Source organism: Ascaphus truei, chromosome 14 (genome assembly GCF_040206685.1).
Source record: "Ascaphus truei isolate aAscTru1 chromosome 14, aAscTru1.hap1, whole genome shotgun sequence".
Taxonomy (NCBI): domain Eukaryota; kingdom Metazoa; phylum Chordata; class Amphibia; order Anura; family Ascaphidae; genus Ascaphus; species Ascaphus truei.
In genome coordinates, this window is record NC_134496.1 from 41938158 (window position 1) to 41957642 (window position 19485).

General features: G+C 38.0%; 1 protein-coding gene across 1 annotated transcript in view; it reads right to left on the reverse strand.

Annotated features, from left to right (window-relative positions):
* Nucleotides 1-3346: 3346 nt before the first annotated feature.
* LOC142465472 (uncharacterized) overlaps nucleotides 3347-19485 on the reverse strand; it is a 30276-nt gene continuing 14137 nt past the window's right edge. Inside the window, exons 2-5 of the mRNA XM_075569431.1 lie at nucleotides 17223-17300; nucleotides 16179-16859; nucleotides 3897-3966; nucleotides 3347-3428 (exon numbers count right to left, since the gene is read on the reverse strand). Of these exons, the coding sequence (XP_075425546.1) occupies nucleotides 3347-3428; nucleotides 3897-3966; nucleotides 16179-16859; nucleotides 17223-17300 (911 nt within the window). The remainder of the gene's footprint in view (nucleotides 3429-3896; nucleotides 3967-16178; nucleotides 16860-17222; nucleotides 17301-19485) is intronic.

Here is a 19485-nt window from a genome sequence, read left to right on the forward strand (position 1 = left end):
GTAAATACACTGATCTTACAAGCCATTTATGGAGGTCCCTTTCCACTTATACTGTCAGTTATATATACCCCACTTTCCAAATCCACCTCTTCTACCGAAACTTTCCAGCACGTTCTAGCTGCCTCTACATCTTTTGTACCCACCACTGAAAGTCTCACACATTTCCATATTCTCATGCCTGCTGTAAACTTGGGCCGCTTCACTATATCTTTACTCTCATGTTCTCATCCTTATGCTAGGCCTCGTCCTTATCTTGAATAAGCATCAACATATATAACGTGTTCCTTCTTGTCTTGCATGGGATGTCCTACAAGGTCACACCTAGACCTGTAGATGTCAGTGTTTACCACTATAATTACCAGAAGGAAGACTTCAGCTTAGTATCTTGTTAGAAAGCTAGTGTGTTCTAGAACAGAGGTTCCCAACTCCAGGCCTCAAGGACCACAAACAGTGCAGGTTTTAGAGCTAGCCTCTCATTAGCACAGTTGGCTGAATCATCTGTGCTCAAGCAGAAGTATACTTAAAACCTGCAGAGTTAGTGGTCCTTGAGGGCTGGAGTTGGGGAGCACTGCTCTAGAGGTTCTGTAAGTCGATTTGGGAATTTGACACCCAGGTCTTACATATTTTCATAGCTTAATTATGACCATTGACCTTACAATATCAATGGGTCTTTTCAAATTAAATCATTTAGAAATAACATGGATCCATTACACGTTCATCTGAGTCAATAGCATTTTCTATACAACCTCGTGAAAACGGGTTAAACATTTGAACCAAGAGAATCATTGAATCAATATACTGTATCGGTTTGTATTGTAATGATTGGTAAAACTGGAATTGGTTAATAAGGGAAATTGTTATATAAAGCAATATTTGAATCATTTCCTTGGTTTGGGATACCCAAAGTTCGGGTGCTAAAATGTTAGAATTAGTATCACGTTATCTAAGGGAATGGAAGTAGGGAAGAATGATGCAGTTGGATATAAATAGCTTAGATCATTGAAGTACTTGTGCAAATAAACAGCAAATGCTGATTTATGCAGATTAGTGTTGAATAATCAATTCAGGAAGGAAAGGAAATGCCTTCTAAATAAGGTGCTGCAGAATACAAACCGGCAAAGAGATTTGGACATAATTGCAAGGATCCCTGAAGCTATAATTGCCCAAATGCAATATGCAATGGCTATGAAAAAATAGTTTGCGGTGTAGTAGGATGCTAGGCAAAACAATGTACTGAGAAGCGATTGCAGAACTGCTGGATTTAAAACATATTGCTGCTCTCATATTTAGAAAAAATACCAAGTCTCGAGTGTATTGCAAGCAATTTAATGCTGCTGTTGTTTTGTCTTAGTAAATACAATCTTATGAAAAAGGTTGTTTAAATTACTGGATAACATTTTGGACAAATATGAAATATACACTGCCTGTATGATTGGCATGTACGCTATTCCTTATCTTTCCTGTCTTCCAGGTATAAATGAGGTTTATCCGGATAACAATTTTAATGATCGTGGAGTTTGGATGAATGATCTTACACTTTTGACATATCTGCATGCGGAACACACTGTACATAAGCCAATAATGTGTTGGCTGTAACAAAAGCCTGCTGCAACAATGAACCTATATTACCATTGTTTAATCAAAGAATAATAACCATTATCTATGACATTTTATAATTAAAGTGTCTGTCAGATTCCTGTTGGAATGCAGTAGATTGGACCCTCATTGTCTTATATTTCTCTAACTCAATAGACTGTCTTATAATATGAGGCTCACAAGAGCACTTACAGTACAAGCAATGTTAATTCTTAACTGTTATTTTCCAAATAACAATATTTTTAATGAATGAGAAAAATGACTGAACTCAGACATATTTAACACGAATACCTATCGATATTATCGTCTCTTTTGGTTTTGAATAACAAAATCTATTTGACTATTTCCCCAGTTGGAAAAAAAATGAAACAACTTAAAAACACTGTATTTTTCGGTAAAATGTTTCTAGTGCAGTTTGGGGCCAATAAAAACCCTCCCAACTATTAGAAAGATGATTATGAATCTTGGAAAAAAAAGCTCAGTTCAATAGTTCAAGAGTAGAAGTTAAATTATGTAGAAGTCGAAGTAAAAACTGTCAAAGTCAGCTTCAAGATGTGTTTTAGTAGGAACACTTTACTGACCCACCCGTAGAAGAACACGAGTAACTTATTTACTTGACTCTTGTACTCTGTGACAAAGACCAGAGATATTTTGTTGTATACAGTACAGTCACAATCCTATATGCACACTGCCATAGCCTCTCTGACCTTCAACACATACTTCAGTCTGACTTTTTCAGACTCGAAAACTGGATTCCCCAAAACAAACTGTTTTTAAACACTGACAAGACTGTAACAATGGTGTTTGGGACCAAGACTAAATTTTTAAAGCTCCCAGCGACTGAGCTCCAGATTAGAACCAACACTAACACCACCCTAACTCCTGTTACTAGTTTTAAATACCTGGGCATATGGTTTGACTCCCACTTAACATTCGGGATACACATTGATACCCTGACAACAAAGACCTATGCCAAACTAGGGGTACTTTACAGGAACAAATCCTCCCTAAGTCTCTTGGTCAGAAAACGTTTCGCACAGCAGATGCTAATGCCAATCATTGACTATGGAGACATAGTATATGGCTCAGCACCTCAAACCCACCTTAGCAAACTTGACACCCTCTACAATTCAATTTGTCGTTTTGTTCTCCAATGCAACTATAACACACATCACAGCGGAATGCTCAAAGAACTAGATTGGTCATCACTCGAGTCTAGGCGCAAAGTTCACCTTTCCTGTCTTGCCTTCAAATTCTTTATTGGCAAGCTACCCAGCTACCTGAACAAGCTCCTCACCCCTATCACATGCAGCACCTATCACCTGAGATCAGACTCCAAAAGACTGTTCATGGTCCCAAGGCTCAACAAAGTATCCGGCCGCTCCTCCTTCTCTTACCGTGCACCTCAAAACTGGAACAACCTACCAGAGACTCTTACATCCACCACCAGTCTAAGTTCTTTTAAATCATAGGCTGTCACACATTTTAATCTGGTCTGTAACTGTTTCATACGCTCATAATATAAATTATCTTTAACTGTGCATGCAATGTCTTGTATATAATGTATACCCTGCTCATTATGTAACTGTATTTGTAAACATGTATTATTTGTCTTAACTCTGCCCAGGACATACTTGAAAACGAGTTAACTCTCAATGTATTACTTCCGGTAAAATATTTTATAAATAAATAATAAATAATATAGACTTCCCATGTTGAATCTGCCTGACTTCTGTGAATAGTCTTTCTATTATGTTTTGGTGATGCTACCATGTATCTGTTTCCTTGCAGAAGTTGTTGTCCACCATGCACCTTGATCAAAGATTTCATACCTAAATATCATTACAAAGGAGATTATAGGTGGCACACCACTGTTTTAAAGAATTTTTTTTTATACCTAAATATCATATTATATCATATTTTCCATCATCTTAGATATAAATGAGCTTGTTGAATACAAACAGGTAATGGATTCTGTAGACTCATTCATTAAATTGTACATGCCAACCAGAACTCTTCATAAATTAAGACAAATGAGCGTGTCTATATAAGTTATAGTGGAGATTTTGGGAAGTGGTAATGAGATATTCTGAAAGCTGAAAAAGGAAGAGCTTTTTTCTTAATAAAATGACTGTATAACTATTTTATGTTGACATATTAATTGAGTTAAATTGAATCAGCAATTACATCAAGATGCATCAATGAACTTAAAATGTGTGGTGAGGGGCAGTGTTTTCAAAGTCTTCCCAAAAGGTTCCCATTTATTAATATATTTAAAGTGAAATTAAAATGTTAAATACTTGGACATTAATATCTGAACTTCCACAATTCCTTGTGTTGTGTAGTGTTGTTGCAAGGATAACGTTGAAACTGCACGACAATACTTGGCTTGATAATCAATATTGTTAAAAGAGCAAAATAGCCTATTGTATGTATGTATGTATAGCTTTATCTATATAGCACCCACAGTATACTCAACACTGTACAAGAGAGAGAAAAAACTGTACAGGGAATTATAATACAATAAGTGTAACAAAGTAAGACAATAGGAAAGGAAATCTCTGCCCCGGAGAAATTGCAATCTTAGTGATATGTATGGAAACTTACAGACAGTAGATGAGGGAATAAGTTCAGTAGATGGCAGTGCTTGGCCACTATGTTTGGTAGGAGTGACTATGGATGTTCAATAGTAGCCATGAGTTCAGGCTATTGAAATGCTTACGTTAAAAGGTGAGTTTTAAGGTTTGTTTTAAAGATGGGGAGAGAGGGTGCTTGGTGTATACTGAGTGTGAGGGAGTGCCACAGATAAGGGGCAGTGAGGGAAAGGGATTTAAGGCGAGAGAGAGCAGTAGAAGTGAAAGGGATGAAGAGAAGACTGTTATGGGCAGAGCGCAGGAGATGAGCTGAGGTATAACGGGAGATCAATGCTGATATGTAGGAAGGAGCAGATGAGGGGAGAGTCTTTAAGGTACATACTTTGTAGGTGATCTGAAATTTGATGGGAAGCCAGGAGAGGGATTTAAGATGAGATGATTAGTAACTGTTTTGGGAGAAAGTGGAATGATTCTAGCAGCAGAATTTTGGATAGCTTGCAAAGGAGAAAGTTGTGCGGCAGGGAGGCCTGTTAGCAGTATGCTACAATAATCCAGACGGGAGAGGATGTAGACATGCATTAGAGTTTTATCAATAGATTGACAGTGAGGAAAGGGTGGATCTTGGCAATATTACGGAGGAAGAAGATATATTTTATCCATGTTGTGAACGGAGAAGAAAAGGGAAGAGTCATATGTTACTTTTAGGCAATGTGCTTTGGCGACAGGATAGATGGTAGTACCATTAACTGTGATGGAGAAAGGGGATATTAGACCTGGTTTATGGGGTGGGGGAATCATCCATGAAGATACAGCCAGGGGGCAATCCGAGACTTGAGATTGGATTTCAAGAGTGAAGATAAGGGTGTATAGATATATCTGCATATCATCTGCATAAAGATGATACCTGAGTCCAAAAGAGTTGATTAGTCCCCAAGTTATAGTGTGTAGAGAGGTCCCAGAACAGAGCCACGAGGTACACCAACAGAAGATGAAGACATGTTAGCAACAGAGATGGGGAATGTGTAAGGGGAGAGGTATGATGAGAACCAGGATAGAGCTTTGAGAGCTAGAGAATTTAGAATATACAGGAGAAGAGAGTGATCGACAGTATGCTTCATGTAGATCATTGTCTACTTTAGTGAGCGCAGTCTATGTTGAGTGAGCTGTACAGAAGCCAAATTTAAGGGGTCAAGCGGTCATGGGAATGAAGAAAGTTGATCATATGGGAGAACACAAGATGTTCTAGCAATTTGGAGGCAAATGGCAGGAATACAGTATTTTAGATCACTATATTATATACTTTTTCCATCAACAAAACGTGTTACACTAATACATTGTACTTGCATACGGCACTATTTCCTTGGATATCCCATTAGATCAAATGACAAACTTGGATATGCACTGTAATAAGCTTCACGTAAATTCAATCAATATATTAAGGTTTTTTATATACAGTTGATCACTTTTGGCTGCTTTAGTGTTATTAATATCAGCAAGTGATGTAAAGTAGGTATTTTTTTAAAGCAAAAAAAGGGGTTGGGGGCGAGCTCATTTAATTGGGATAATTGGGAAAAGTACATATGCACAGACATAAATGGTCACAATACAATCAGTCTCACAAATAAGCACCTACGTATAATGCAATGCTATGACTCACTGCTAAAAGAATCCTTGCTCTATTGTTATCAAATATATACATTTGATGCAGAATCTGAACTTGATAGCATTAAAAAATTATTAGATTTGAAGGTGTTCCTACTCTCTAGAATAACACTAGTCCATATTTACTCAGTAGTAGAGATGGGCACAGTTTTTTTGGTTGATTTGGATCCACCGCAGATCAGTCAATTCCTTTGGTCCACAGATTTCCACAGTTCAATCTCATAAAGGGAAATTTTCCTGAGTTTTTAAAAAAATCATTTACAATCCAAACCACGGATTCCGCAATCCGCTGGTGGATTTAAGGAATCCAATCTGCGGATTCAACAATCCGCAAACGGATTCTAAATGGATTGTGACCGTTTCGTCCATCTCTACTTAGTATTACCATGGCACCAGAAGACATGTTACTGTCCATAATAACACTGCTTAGTAAATACCTTACATTCCAGAACCAGAATATGAAAAACACCAGGCTATTCGGCCATAACTAATGTATTTTTAATAAGATGATTAGTTGTGTCTTTTTATTTCTTACGCATTTTATTATTATTTTTACTTTCAAATATTGATATTTATTTGGTCATTCTTGCTTTCTGGTAATGCAAAGCTGTATTTTATGGTAATTTTATGCTATATTTAATATATATTTGACAATATTACACTATGCAAAACCAAAACTAGAACTATATCCAAACAGATTTGCTTTGGACAATTCCAAATCCAAAATGCGAAAATTCTTTAGAACTGAAATCAGATTTTACATCCCCATGAAATGTTGGCTTTTAGAATTTTGCAGAAAGATAACTGTGCTATAATTGCTTTGTATTTTATATGGGCTGACACTAATTTATCTTACAATAAAGATCAAAAGTGCTTTCCCTTTTTAGTATATATGTAAAACCGTTAAATAATGCTCAACTGGTTTCTTTGTCTTTGAGATAGATAACGCTTAGATTAATGTACATTTGTACTAGGTTTTTAATGTATATTAATGAGCACTCTGTCAAGCAGTGCTACCAATAATAAATAAAGCACACAAAATGAACTATTTTAAATAAAATCATGAGCATAAGGATGATGATTTCACAAGCTGGCACTCAGTGCTATTTTGATCAAGTTCTCGGAGATGACACATTCAAAATGTAATATGCTTGGGACTAAGTATTTACAGCTTTGCTTTGCTCCGTGCATTTCAGCCAGTCGATTCATTATTGTTAAAGTCTTAGCCCTGCATGACGTTATGTGAACTGTGCAAGACATTTCACAGCTGAAAGGAAGCCCTGAAGCCGTGAACGCAAGGTGGTATGACTACTGTACGTAGCTGAATGACTTGTAGCCAAGCCGAAAAGAAAGATGTTTAAAGCAACAGTCCGACCTGATCGCCATTTCTATTGCGTGTTATTTATTTTATTTTTTTTCAATTTAAGAAATCACTTTTTGCTTCTTTTTTTTTTTTTCAAAGCAGTTTTTATTTTTCCAATCGGATGCTTAGCTCGGGAGATATAGACGCGCTTGGATTATTAAGTGTCCGGGAGGTTAAAAGGAAGTTCTCAGAGAACATTACAGTCTCACGGTTACCACGGTAACCACAGAAGCTAGCGATGAAATCATGGTTTTTTGTTTTTTTTTAGAGAAGAAAAAACTTTTTTTGAAAAGAACACGCTCGAGGAGTAAGATACTAACTGGCACATTAAGTTAACTTTTTTTTAAATTTGTATTACTTTTGGTGTGCGCGATAGAGGCAGACTGCAATCTGATTTTAAACATGTCTGAACCAAGCAGAGCATATGGAAAGCCTTTTGATATCTAACCTATTGGAGAGAACTTTGCGTCTTCTTTTATTCTCTTCTATTTTAGTGTGCAAAAAAACAGGCGCTTACCTCAGATTAGAAACAAAAGTGTGCTTACAGTAAAGCGGTCAATTCGACAGTAGCTCTCTTACAAATACTTGGAGCAAACAGTAGGATCCCTTCAGCTTCAACCCCAGAAAAGGGTTAATCCAGAGCCCTTATAGAAACATGGGAACAAACAAACAATGGGGGAGCATGGGATTAGAAAGACATATACAATAATAATGGTGATGAATATTGACAGTAGTTCCAAAGGTGGGGGGCGGGTTGTAAATATAATAATACTTACACGGCCATGTGTAAGCAACCACAATTAGTGATCACCTCCTTGAGGGCGAGCTGTGCCTCTCCCAGCTAGATATAGCTGTATGTTGATAGGGTTAGGGGAAATGATATATAGGGCCTCATGCAGTAAGCGTTGATAAGGGAAATATGGCCATGTTATAGCCAAAATTGGGTTTGAGATTCAGTAAGCGCCGATAAGTGCTTCATATCGCCAGGTTTCGGAGCCGATAATTTGGTTATGGCCAGTCGCCTGCCGATAAGCCTGTTTTCGACACTGATCGCCACTTTTTTAAATCGGCTGGATTCAACAAAAAAAAACAGCTTATCGGGGCTGATCGGCACTACGAAATTGAGATGTTATGGCCGATTTCTCCCGCCAACTAAAGTTGGCATTTTGGACGGGAGAACGATCGCTAAGGCTGCCGGAACGGCACTTAGAAAAAAAACATCTTCTGTACATCAATGGAAGTCAATGGAGCGGGGACGTATAACAGTATAGTACTGTTTACGTTTCATTGCTCACAATACAAGGGGGATTTGCATTACAGTGTGGGGGCATTCCCTGCATTGTGTCACAGCTGATGTGTCTTATTTGCATAACATTCGACTTTTACATGTTTTCAGCATTTGCGGGTCACATTACTCATCATGTGATGATGTGGCAAGGGAAAATACTATACTACACTCTTAAAGGAGAACCTCACATCATATCACACATTTTACTCAACTCAGCGACAATTATTTACATGATGTCACACATGTCACACATGTCACACATACACAGTATATTCATCTTCCTTTACATTACACAATGCTTGTAATGTGACACGCATCTTTAAACGTTCATGTACATCTGTATTCTCATGTTTACATATACTTTTGGGTCCTCCCTATTTTCATGACGTCACTTATTGGACGCTCAATCACATTGCATGTTTACATTGTAACCGTTGCATTACAAGCACTTCAACCTAACTTAAACACACATGTACAGTAATTCATCATTGGGACACCTTGTAAACTCATTCTATACCAACTATCCTCCTTACACAAATGCATGCATATGCACACGACTATTCATTGTTGCCAACATGTCACAATAACATGGATAATTACACATGTTACACAAAACTTTTCCCACGTCAATCTCAGCCTTTTTGTCTCATTACATGACTGACTCTTGCGTTCACAAGTGTTACATGCATTGCACATGCAACTATTTATTTGCAAGCAATCTTTGTACAAAGCTTCACGTCACATCATTGCCAAATATCATCATTCCCTGCAGAATACACACAACAAATACTTAGAACAACAAGTGCACACAGCTTGCCACAGAAGTACTTTATTATGTTAATGTAACACCTTGCATTTTACTATGTCACCTGACATCATCACATACCTATTTAAAGGACGCACATTACCTGCTCATTCACAGCTACTCATTTCAAAATGTTGCGAATGTTTAGGAGACGGAGGAACATTCTTTTCTATGACATGCTTGATGATGAAGACAATCATATAGGGCAAGGGAGGGACACACCGAGGGACAGTGACAGTGACGCGGATACGACAGGGACAGGGAGAGGGACAGGCCGAGGGACAGGTAGAGGGACAGGAGATCAGAGGAGAAGACAGAGGAGACAACTTGTGCCTCGTCCGCGTCTGTACAGGGAGAGAACCCTGTTAGATGGGATGAGTGAGGAGGAGATTGTAAGTCGCTATCGTTTGAGTTCAGCAGCAATCTTAGCTCTTTATGAGGAGATAAGGGGGGATTTAGATTTTTTCACAGCCAGAGGTCGTGCAGTCCCTGGGCTTGTTAAAATGCTGTGCTCATTACATTATCTTGCTTCCGCGTCATACCAGACAACTGTGGGCATAGTGGGCGGGGTCTCGCAATCTACATTCTCGCGGGCCTTGACCCAGTTTCTCTATGCACTCAATAGACGCGCTAGGAATTATATTCATTTTCCTACAGAGGCGACAGAGTGGCTGGAAGTCAGGACTGGCTTTTATAATATAGCAGGGATACCATGTGTGCTGGGTGCAATCGATTGCACACATGTTGCTTTGATTGCACCTAGTCAGAGTGAGCATGTGTACCGCAATCGGAAGCACTACCATTCACTCAATGTACAGGTGGTATGTGATGCCACGATGAGGATAATGCATGTGGTACCCAAGTTCCCTGGTTCCAGTCACGATTCCTCTATCCTGAGGAACTCTTCAGTCTTCCATGCGTTCGAAGAGGGACATTTTGAACCTGGTTGGCTGCTGGGTGAGTACATATTTACATGTTCTAACACAAAACACATGTTGATTTAGGAATATTGGCATTGTACAATTTGATCACTAATGTCAGCTTATGTGTGCTCCATTCATTATAGGTGACTCAGGATACGGAATTAGGCCGTGGCTCTTGACTCCGGTGCTAAACCCTCAAACTGAAGCAGAGGACAGGTACAATGCAGCCCATATATCTACAAGATCTGTTATAGAGAGGACATTTGGCCTACTCAAGACCAGGTTTAGGTGTCTGGACAGAACTGGTGGGGCTCTTCTATACAAGCCTCAAAAAGTGTCTGATATTATCCTTGCCTGTTGCATTTTGCACAATGTTGCACTCAGGCACAATGTACAGTCAGACCTAGCTGAGGCTTTGGTAGACGAGCATCCCACCCATGTAGCTGCTGAAAATGAACAAACAGCCAGTGGTGGCCAGACACGACAGAATCTCATCAATTCATTTTTTTCTTGTAAGTACAAACTCATATGTTCCTAGTACTACTTTTATAGTTTAATTATGTTATATTAACAATAATGTTTCTTTATATAACCTTCTGTTAGGACACAGATGAATATGGGTTGCACACCTTTCTTTTCTCTGCTGTGTGCACAAAGGGATGTGGCACCGGTATGTTATTGTTGCACAGGTTATATAATCCCTCTTCAATTGTACTTTAGTTGTGTGTATGTGAATACAACTTGGGTAACAAAGCAATAATATTGTAGCATTGTGTTATTCCTTATGCTAAGACAAAACACATATTATGCCCATAATCATTCATGCTTCTAGTATGCTTACATACAATGTTATTGGTGCAGTGTAACATGTACATCCATATGATGTGTACACCAGGCTGATTTACATTTTGAATGTCATGAAATATACATGGTGTTGTACATTTAACACCAAATACACACTTTGCTGTGTTGTTTACGGTACTGAAGATGGCATGTCAATGTTTGCAATTTATATATTGTTCCTTTGCATTATAGGTATATCTCCAGTATGACTGATCATGGTATGTATATTTGCTGACATCTCTCATAAGATGTGGCTACCTCAATCTTCCTATAATTATTGGAACTAAAAACCCAACATATTGGTTTAAACACAAATGTTACATATATGTACTTTCTGTATCATGTATATGCATTTAGCTACTCTTGAGCTTTCATGTGCATTGTATTACAAAATGATTACTCACATTTCATCACATTTTATGTAGGTTTCCTTATAATTTCCATTAATGTAATATAGAGGTGGTTGGAGAAAAGGGGATAACTGTACTTATTTGTTTACTTACGGGAGCACATTCATCACTAGCATAGACACACTTTTTAAGACAACTGTTTGTGTCTCTATCAATTGGTGTAGGATCCATGTATAACACCGACAAATGATAACACCAGCTTTATTATGGTAGCTTATATCATCATATTGACTATACTATGTATTTCTAAACGATTAATAAACACAGTAAACTATAGTTAGTTAGGTTAATGAAATATACACAGAAACGTACTTCATAACATGATGGTGATGTCATATTCAGAACATCATGCATTGGAGGGGACCATAACATCTGGCCAGTAACATTATTTGCTACAGTCCCAAACCATTTTATCTACATACCCATGTAACAAGAGATTTTAAAAATAAATGGCTACTTGGTTGTAAGTGTCCTTTACATTGGGAGAAGGAGTGGCTCAGTGAGTAAAGACACACACTGGCACTGATAGTTTGAAGCAGGGGAGTCTGGTTCAATTCCCGGTGTGGGCTCCTTGTGACCTTGGCCAAGTCACTTTATCTCCCTGTGCCTCATGCGGCAAAAAACATTTGTACGTTCCACGGGCCAGGGACCTCAGGCTGAAACATGTGTCTGTAAATCGCTGCGTACAACTAGCAGCCCTATACATGAACATGCTCATATTATTATTATTATTGTTACATAGTTTCGACAGTCATACGTTCCATTACATATTAGAATACACAAATGTGTTAGCAGAGTGGGAATGGTTGTTATATATAAAACACACCATGTCATAAAATGTTAGTAGTCATTAAAGAACACTCAATAAAAATTCATGAGGCACTCTTTTGCAACATCATTATGTTAATTAAGTGCTTATGCAATATAGGCATAAGGGTATCACATTTTTAATTGTTTGTTAATAAGCGCTGCAAGCAATATAAAATTAGTTCCATATGTAGTATAGTAGTCGGTGGCTCCTCCTCACAATCATCTCATATAAAGGTAGACTCTTCTGAAATCATACATTGATCCGATTGTATCTTCCCCGACATCTCTGAAATACAGCAAACACATGATGGTCAAAGATGGCACCTTACTAGATATGCATCCGTGACAACGCGTTACGCAGCTCTATATGATTGTGTAGATACACACGTCACTCACTTATATGTTAGAAGTAAAACTGTTCATCAGTATGTAATGTTTCTTTAAATTTGTAGCAGGCATAACTATGTATAAGAAGTGAACGTTGCCTGTATACTGAAAGATGTGCGCGCACATCTTTGTGTGTGCACGCACTTCACGCTTGGCTCCACTAACTGTTAGCGCATGCGCAAAACAAAGCGTACGTTGTGCGTTCAATACATGTTGAAAATACCAGTAAACATAACATCTTTATTTCAAATACAATGAAGACGAAACTACATTCGTTCTAAACGAGTACATCTGTATTCTTTTTAAACAGACGTGTTTGGACAGAAAGGACGGCCGATAACACAATGCGCAAATGCAATACGTGTGACGTCATGTTAAACCACCGTGAAACGCACGCTAACACTCCTCCCACTCAATTAACATTCGGCTAACGCCCAGTTGACGCCTACAAACACTGAGCCGCACACATGACACACTGCAGTTACCGTTACTATAACAAAACATGACAGCCAATAGGCTTTGAGGCGCGCACGTCGCTTGGGGGCGGGACTTACATCACTAATCCTTTTTAAGGACGCCTTGGCCCATGACAAGGGTCCCACGTCATACGTGGTGGACCCGGTTTTCAATGTTGTAGATGTTGCATGATAACAAAACAGGTATGTGTTAGAGTAATGGTAAAATGTTGCTAATATGTTTAAAGGGATAGGAAAGTACGTATATTTATTCCGTCAGCAATGTGTACTACTCTTTCAGGTCCTACTATATTGTATTAGGAAACAATTTGTTTGTGATCGCTACATGTTATGCAGTCTGCAATGTTACGCTGTATCCACGCATTGAAAGTGAAAATGGTGGTTACAAAAAAAAAAAAAATTTAAACGCAGAGTCAACGCATAACGATTGTTATATTTACCATTCTTCTAGAATTAACTCTTCGCCTGGCTGCAACTGGTCGCTCCAGAAATGCAAGCCATTTTCATCCACGCTTAACCCAACCGCTGAATCCAGTATGGCACATATCTCCTCCAGGATGCGCTCATAGGAATCGCCACTGCTTTCTTCAAATAATTGGTCGGGAGGTAGGTTCATTTCTTCCGGTTCCCATTCCAATGCAATTTCAGCTGAAAGGCTTGGTACATAATCATAGTACTTTTGTTCTTGTACAATGTGGGTTTCAGGAATGGAGGCTGCAGATATTGCAGCACGTATCGATTCAAACGGATCAGTAGTAGCGGATACATTGCTATTGCCATTAGGAATAAATATGCCTTTCACGACAATATAAGTGCCGTCTTTCAGGATAAATTGTTTTTCCGGGGCAATCTTCCAGAAACCATAGGTGTGTTGTAGCTTATCCTGGTCACGTTCAAAAAAGTCATTACTTGATAAAGTGAATCTTATTGAGGAATTAAAATTCCGTGCATGCTTACGGTCTTGGTAATAAGGATATTTTGCTCGAATGAAATCATCGATTTGGCGTGTGCTTGCTTTCTGTCCGCGACTGTTCAAGATGGCTTCACAGATCATGTACTTATACCCTAAAAGGGGATTAATATTGTTAACGAATTCATCAGCCATGTCTGAGTAGCACAAAAGCTGTGTGCAGGTCTGTGTTATTTGCTCATCAAAATGAATGTGCTGAATGGCTAACAAACTCCTGTTTTTCCTTGTCAAGGTCAACAAAAGTAACTACTTTGACTCCTTATTTCAAACGCCAATTGGATTTGGTTGTCTAATTGGGTTAACAGTTGTGGTTCGTGATATGGGACTGTGGGAGAAACATTTCTCCTTCTTTTATCTCGTTTGTGAAAAACATCCCTAGACTGTGAATGCGTTCACATAGTGTTTTTTTGAAAACTAACAAAGACCAGTGTGTGAAAATATTTCTTAGCCAGGCATATCAGTAAAAACACACCTGCAAAAAGAAATGTTTTTTCCCCGCTTACATTTCTGTGTGTATGTGAAAGTCTGGTTAACTCCCTGTCTGCATGAGTTTAAATACGTGTGTATATATATATATATATATATATATATATATATATATATATAAATATATCTCTTATAAAAATATATATATATTTATATATAATATTTTTTTTTTTTTTATATTGCAGGAGTACACACAACATTGATGGCATTAAGTATACCTTGTATGAAACCTATTTAAATGGTGAGAAACATGATTGAATTAAGTAATAAACATTTGTTTAAGCACAATACTGTTAGAGTCTCATACTTAGGATATTTCTCAAACATTAGGCCTGTATTATTAAAATAGTGTGCTTTCACAAGGAAGCATGAAGTGTATTAGTTTGTGTATACCAGTTTATATAGTACTATATATATATATATATATATATATATATATATATATACACACATATATACATATATATATACACACATATATACATATATATATACACATATATACATATATATATACACATATATACATATATATATATACACATATACACATATATACATATATATATACACATATATACATATATATATACACATATATACATATATATATACACATATATACATATATATATATACACATATACATATATATATATACACACTCTCACACTCACACTCACACTCACTCAGTGTGTGTGTGTGTGTGTGTGTGTGTGTGTGTGTGTGTGTGTGTGTGTGTATATATATTATTATACATTCTGAGATGTTATAGAAACGAACACACAACTGATTAAAGGACAAAATTACAATGGCCAAGCAAGGCAAAGGTAAGTAATAATTTACACATAATCCTGCTGTACACGTACAAGAAAGATGTTTGCACTTACTTAGGTGTTTTAATAATTGCATGTGACTAATATGCATATGCAATTCTTACATCAATTAACACACCCAAATGCAATGTTTTGCTGCAAAGTCAATGGCAGCTTCTCTAAACTTAGCAACTGGCTCCTGGTGGACCATTACTGAACAGACGATTACAACATAAATATTTATAACACAATTAATTATGAGTGTTAACATTTCCAAAACTTCACGTGTACAAGAACATAGTTGAAAGTTTGGAAACAACACAGTCTTCAGCATACATACAATAGTAATTAGATAATCTGAAGTCAACAAAACAAGGCCAAAGACATATTTTCTGAATTATAACATTTATTTTTTTTGTTCCTTTTGCGAGCGAGTAACAGGCCTGCTTGTTGTCTCTTGAATTTTCCTTTTTCTTTTGCCACCAACTTTAGGCACAACAGAGCCACTTTGAGTGGCCTCTGGCACTTCACGGGCAGGGCTTGTGGCCAGTGACTGTTCACCTACGGGGCTTGTGGCCAGTGACTCACCTACAGGGCTTGTGGCCAGTGACTCACCTACAGGGCTTTTGGGCAGTGATTCACCTACAGGGCTTTTGGGCAGCGATTCACCTACAGGGCTTTTGGGCAGCGACTCACCTACAGGGCTTTTGGGCAGCGATTCACCTACAGGGCTTTTGGGCAGCGACTCACCTACAGGGCTTTTGGGTAGTGACTGTTCACGGACAGGGCTTGTGCCCAGTGACACATGTGAGCAAGTTGGTAGACACTGCACAAGTGATGGTTGGTCTGTTTCATGTGTGTCTTGTTTTGTTTTTGTCGCCTCCTTTGTAGGTGTCTGCTGCTGAATTTGTACAGATGGCAGCGGTAGGATGTCATCAGGAACCTGCACAGCAATGTCTGCTACTTGACCGGTAACATTTGGGCCTGGTGAATGAATATCAGATGAATGTGGTGAAAACTGACCTGCATGAACAGATCCTGGCTGGGAGGTGTTGAATTGTGGTACATTAGTCATTCTCCAGTAATTAGCTTGTGTTTGCTGAACAACTAATGCTTCGAATGAGGTGTTGATTTTTTGCAACTGTTTAGGCACTTCAATGAAGACTCTGTGGAGATGTGCCAATTGTGATACTGTTTCTTCCTGCAGTCCAATCATCCTTTCCAGCACTGTCATCATGTCTGAATGGCGACGATTTTCTGCGTCCACTATTTTTCCCTCTGAAGCTACAATTGCATCGTATGTGGAAGTTGATGGACGATTTGGCGGTACAACAGTTTCTATTGGCACCTCTTCATGGTCACATGATTGTATTTCAGTCTCTTCTGTGGCGTCATCCTCATCATACTCATCATCCTCATCACCATGATGTTCTAAAAAGAAATGTACACATTATTAAATGGCATGTTAATGTATGCTGTGTTACTATGTAATTGTACTGTGTCCTAAGTAACACCTAACATGTTAGCATACGTTTTATAACCTCATTAAAAACTACCTTGACTTACGAATAATGTTTGGACTCAGTATGAAATATGAATGAATGAAAAGTTGCTCTAAACTCAGAAGTCCTACATGATAATTAACATCACTAACACAATACATGTTGCCTTACACTTAATTTCCACTGACACTAAGTAATCCTATTTAAAGAAGATGTGCAAAACAAATAATGCACATGACAACATAACATATAGAAGAGCACATATTATATGGCCAGCAAATGATACACTCACCTTCTAGTAGTGTTGAGCTGGCTGACCCAGGTGAAGACACTTGTTCCATCTCAGGTGACACATGTCCTCCAGGGGCAACTATATATAACAATAACATAAGTTTTACATTTACATGTGTAAATATTGAACAAACACTTATTGTATGTTCTGTATTTATGATTAACTAACAACATCAGTTCCTTAACCGAAAATGTGTGTGAAAGTGAACATAAATAGTTGTAATAACACTGTACATGCCTGTGTACTTAGAATTTTTGAGTTCCCTAACATACAACATACTATGTTTCTGCAGTAATGCGTGAGGATAAATAGATTAAATGAGTACATAAAAATCATATGTTGTGTAGTGATATCAGTATCATAATGTACATAACTATCATGAGATGACCATTCACAATGGTTATCATGAAGGTGGTCATATTGCAAAAAGTGTTGTTTTTGGTAGAGGATATGTGTGGTACATTAATCGAAGATGTGGCACACCTGAATGTGGCTGTGACTCAACAAGACAACACATGCAGTGTGTGATAATGTGTCTTTCATAGTAGTTCAACTATAGATATGAGTGAACTAATGTGTGACGTACGCTTTGATAAGTAATGAGTTGTTGGGGCATTTAGTAGCTAAAGTTAAGCTTTCAAATGAGTGTGATTAACTTCAGTTGTGCTAGTCAGGTTGTAATAACGGTATTCCCTTCCCCAAAAAGCCTAATCAGCCACACCTTTCAATGACTTGAAACAGGTGCAAATGGTGTGAACTAAGTTGACCGTGAAATGAGGCTGTACTTAGTGTGTGTGCTGAACCCCACCCCCTCTGTTGAAGTGTATGCTGTGATGAGATATTAATTGCAGCTGCTTTAACACAATGGTAGATGAGCTAAGTAGTCATCTGCAGTGTTTAAGTTATGAAAACAATGACATACCATATTCTACGTGTGCCTCATTATGCTGTCTGTATATGACATTAAGCAAAAATGGACCTTTTCATAAGCAACTATAGATGTGTTAGTGCCAGTGATGTTTGTAGGCCGTTGCATGCAATTTCTTTGATGCATGCTTAAAATAGGCAGTAATGTCATGTTTGTCGGAGTAAAATCAATAAAATACACAATAATATGATACATATTTCTGTTCTGTACCTGTAGCTACTAATAATTTCTCATGAACATGTGTAACACATGTGTACTACCCTGTTGTTCCCCATCTTCGCCCACCATCAATTGCTTCCACTGCAGCTATGCATTTTGGGAATTCACATGTAAATGAGCACGCAATGGCACGTGCTATATTAGTTACTGCTTTTAGTAGGACTACTACATATATGTCTATTTTGATATATATATATATATACAGAATCAGACATATACATATATAGATGCAGGTATGCTTATATTGTGAAGACAGTATAAAAAGCAGTGTAAATATGCAAAATAACTGTAAGCAACGACACGCCTAGTACAGTAATATTTATCACCTGCTGGAAATTGTGACGGATAAATTCCAATGTCACGGTCACCAGCCAAGCCTTCCACGACGACGGTAAGTAATTTTGGCCGAAGCAGCTCCTCCAATGGAGTCAATATGAGACGTTGTGGTGTGGGCCCACCTCCAGTGCCAGTATCATGCACGCGTTGGTCTTGTATTTTCTTTTTCAATTTGGACCTAATATCATCAAATCTTTTCCGACAATGATACTTGTCCCTGACACTATTCCCACAGGCATTGACACCAATGACTATTGTGTCCCACATTTCTTTTTTGCTTGCTGCACTTGTCCGCCCTTGAAAAACATATAAAAGATATGAGGTAAATTAATAATAATATAAGCACCAGTTTCCTACACTGCTAGCTGTTCCAAGAGATAGCAAAGATGCTGTTTTATGTGTAATATGTGAAGCACATGAGCATTCACTACTAAACCTATACATGTAAGCAAGCTTGCATTCATATTGTATGCAGTTCTGGCAAATTGACCGCCTGTGTTTATTTGTCCTTGTAAGGCATGATAAAAAGCTGTGTTTCCACACTAATGAACATAGAAAGATATTGTGTACCCATATTTGCATATGAACAAAACTCAGATGACCTAGGATCACATGTATTTGAATAATAAATGTAAAGGTACACTTACCTACTAAATGTCCATAGAGACTGTCATAGTGCTCCAGAATGCCAGTGACAAGAGCCCTATTTTCCTGGTCATTGAAGCGAGGATTACGTGGCTTCTCCACACGTTTCTTCCGAGCAGGTTTAGGGTCAGAGCT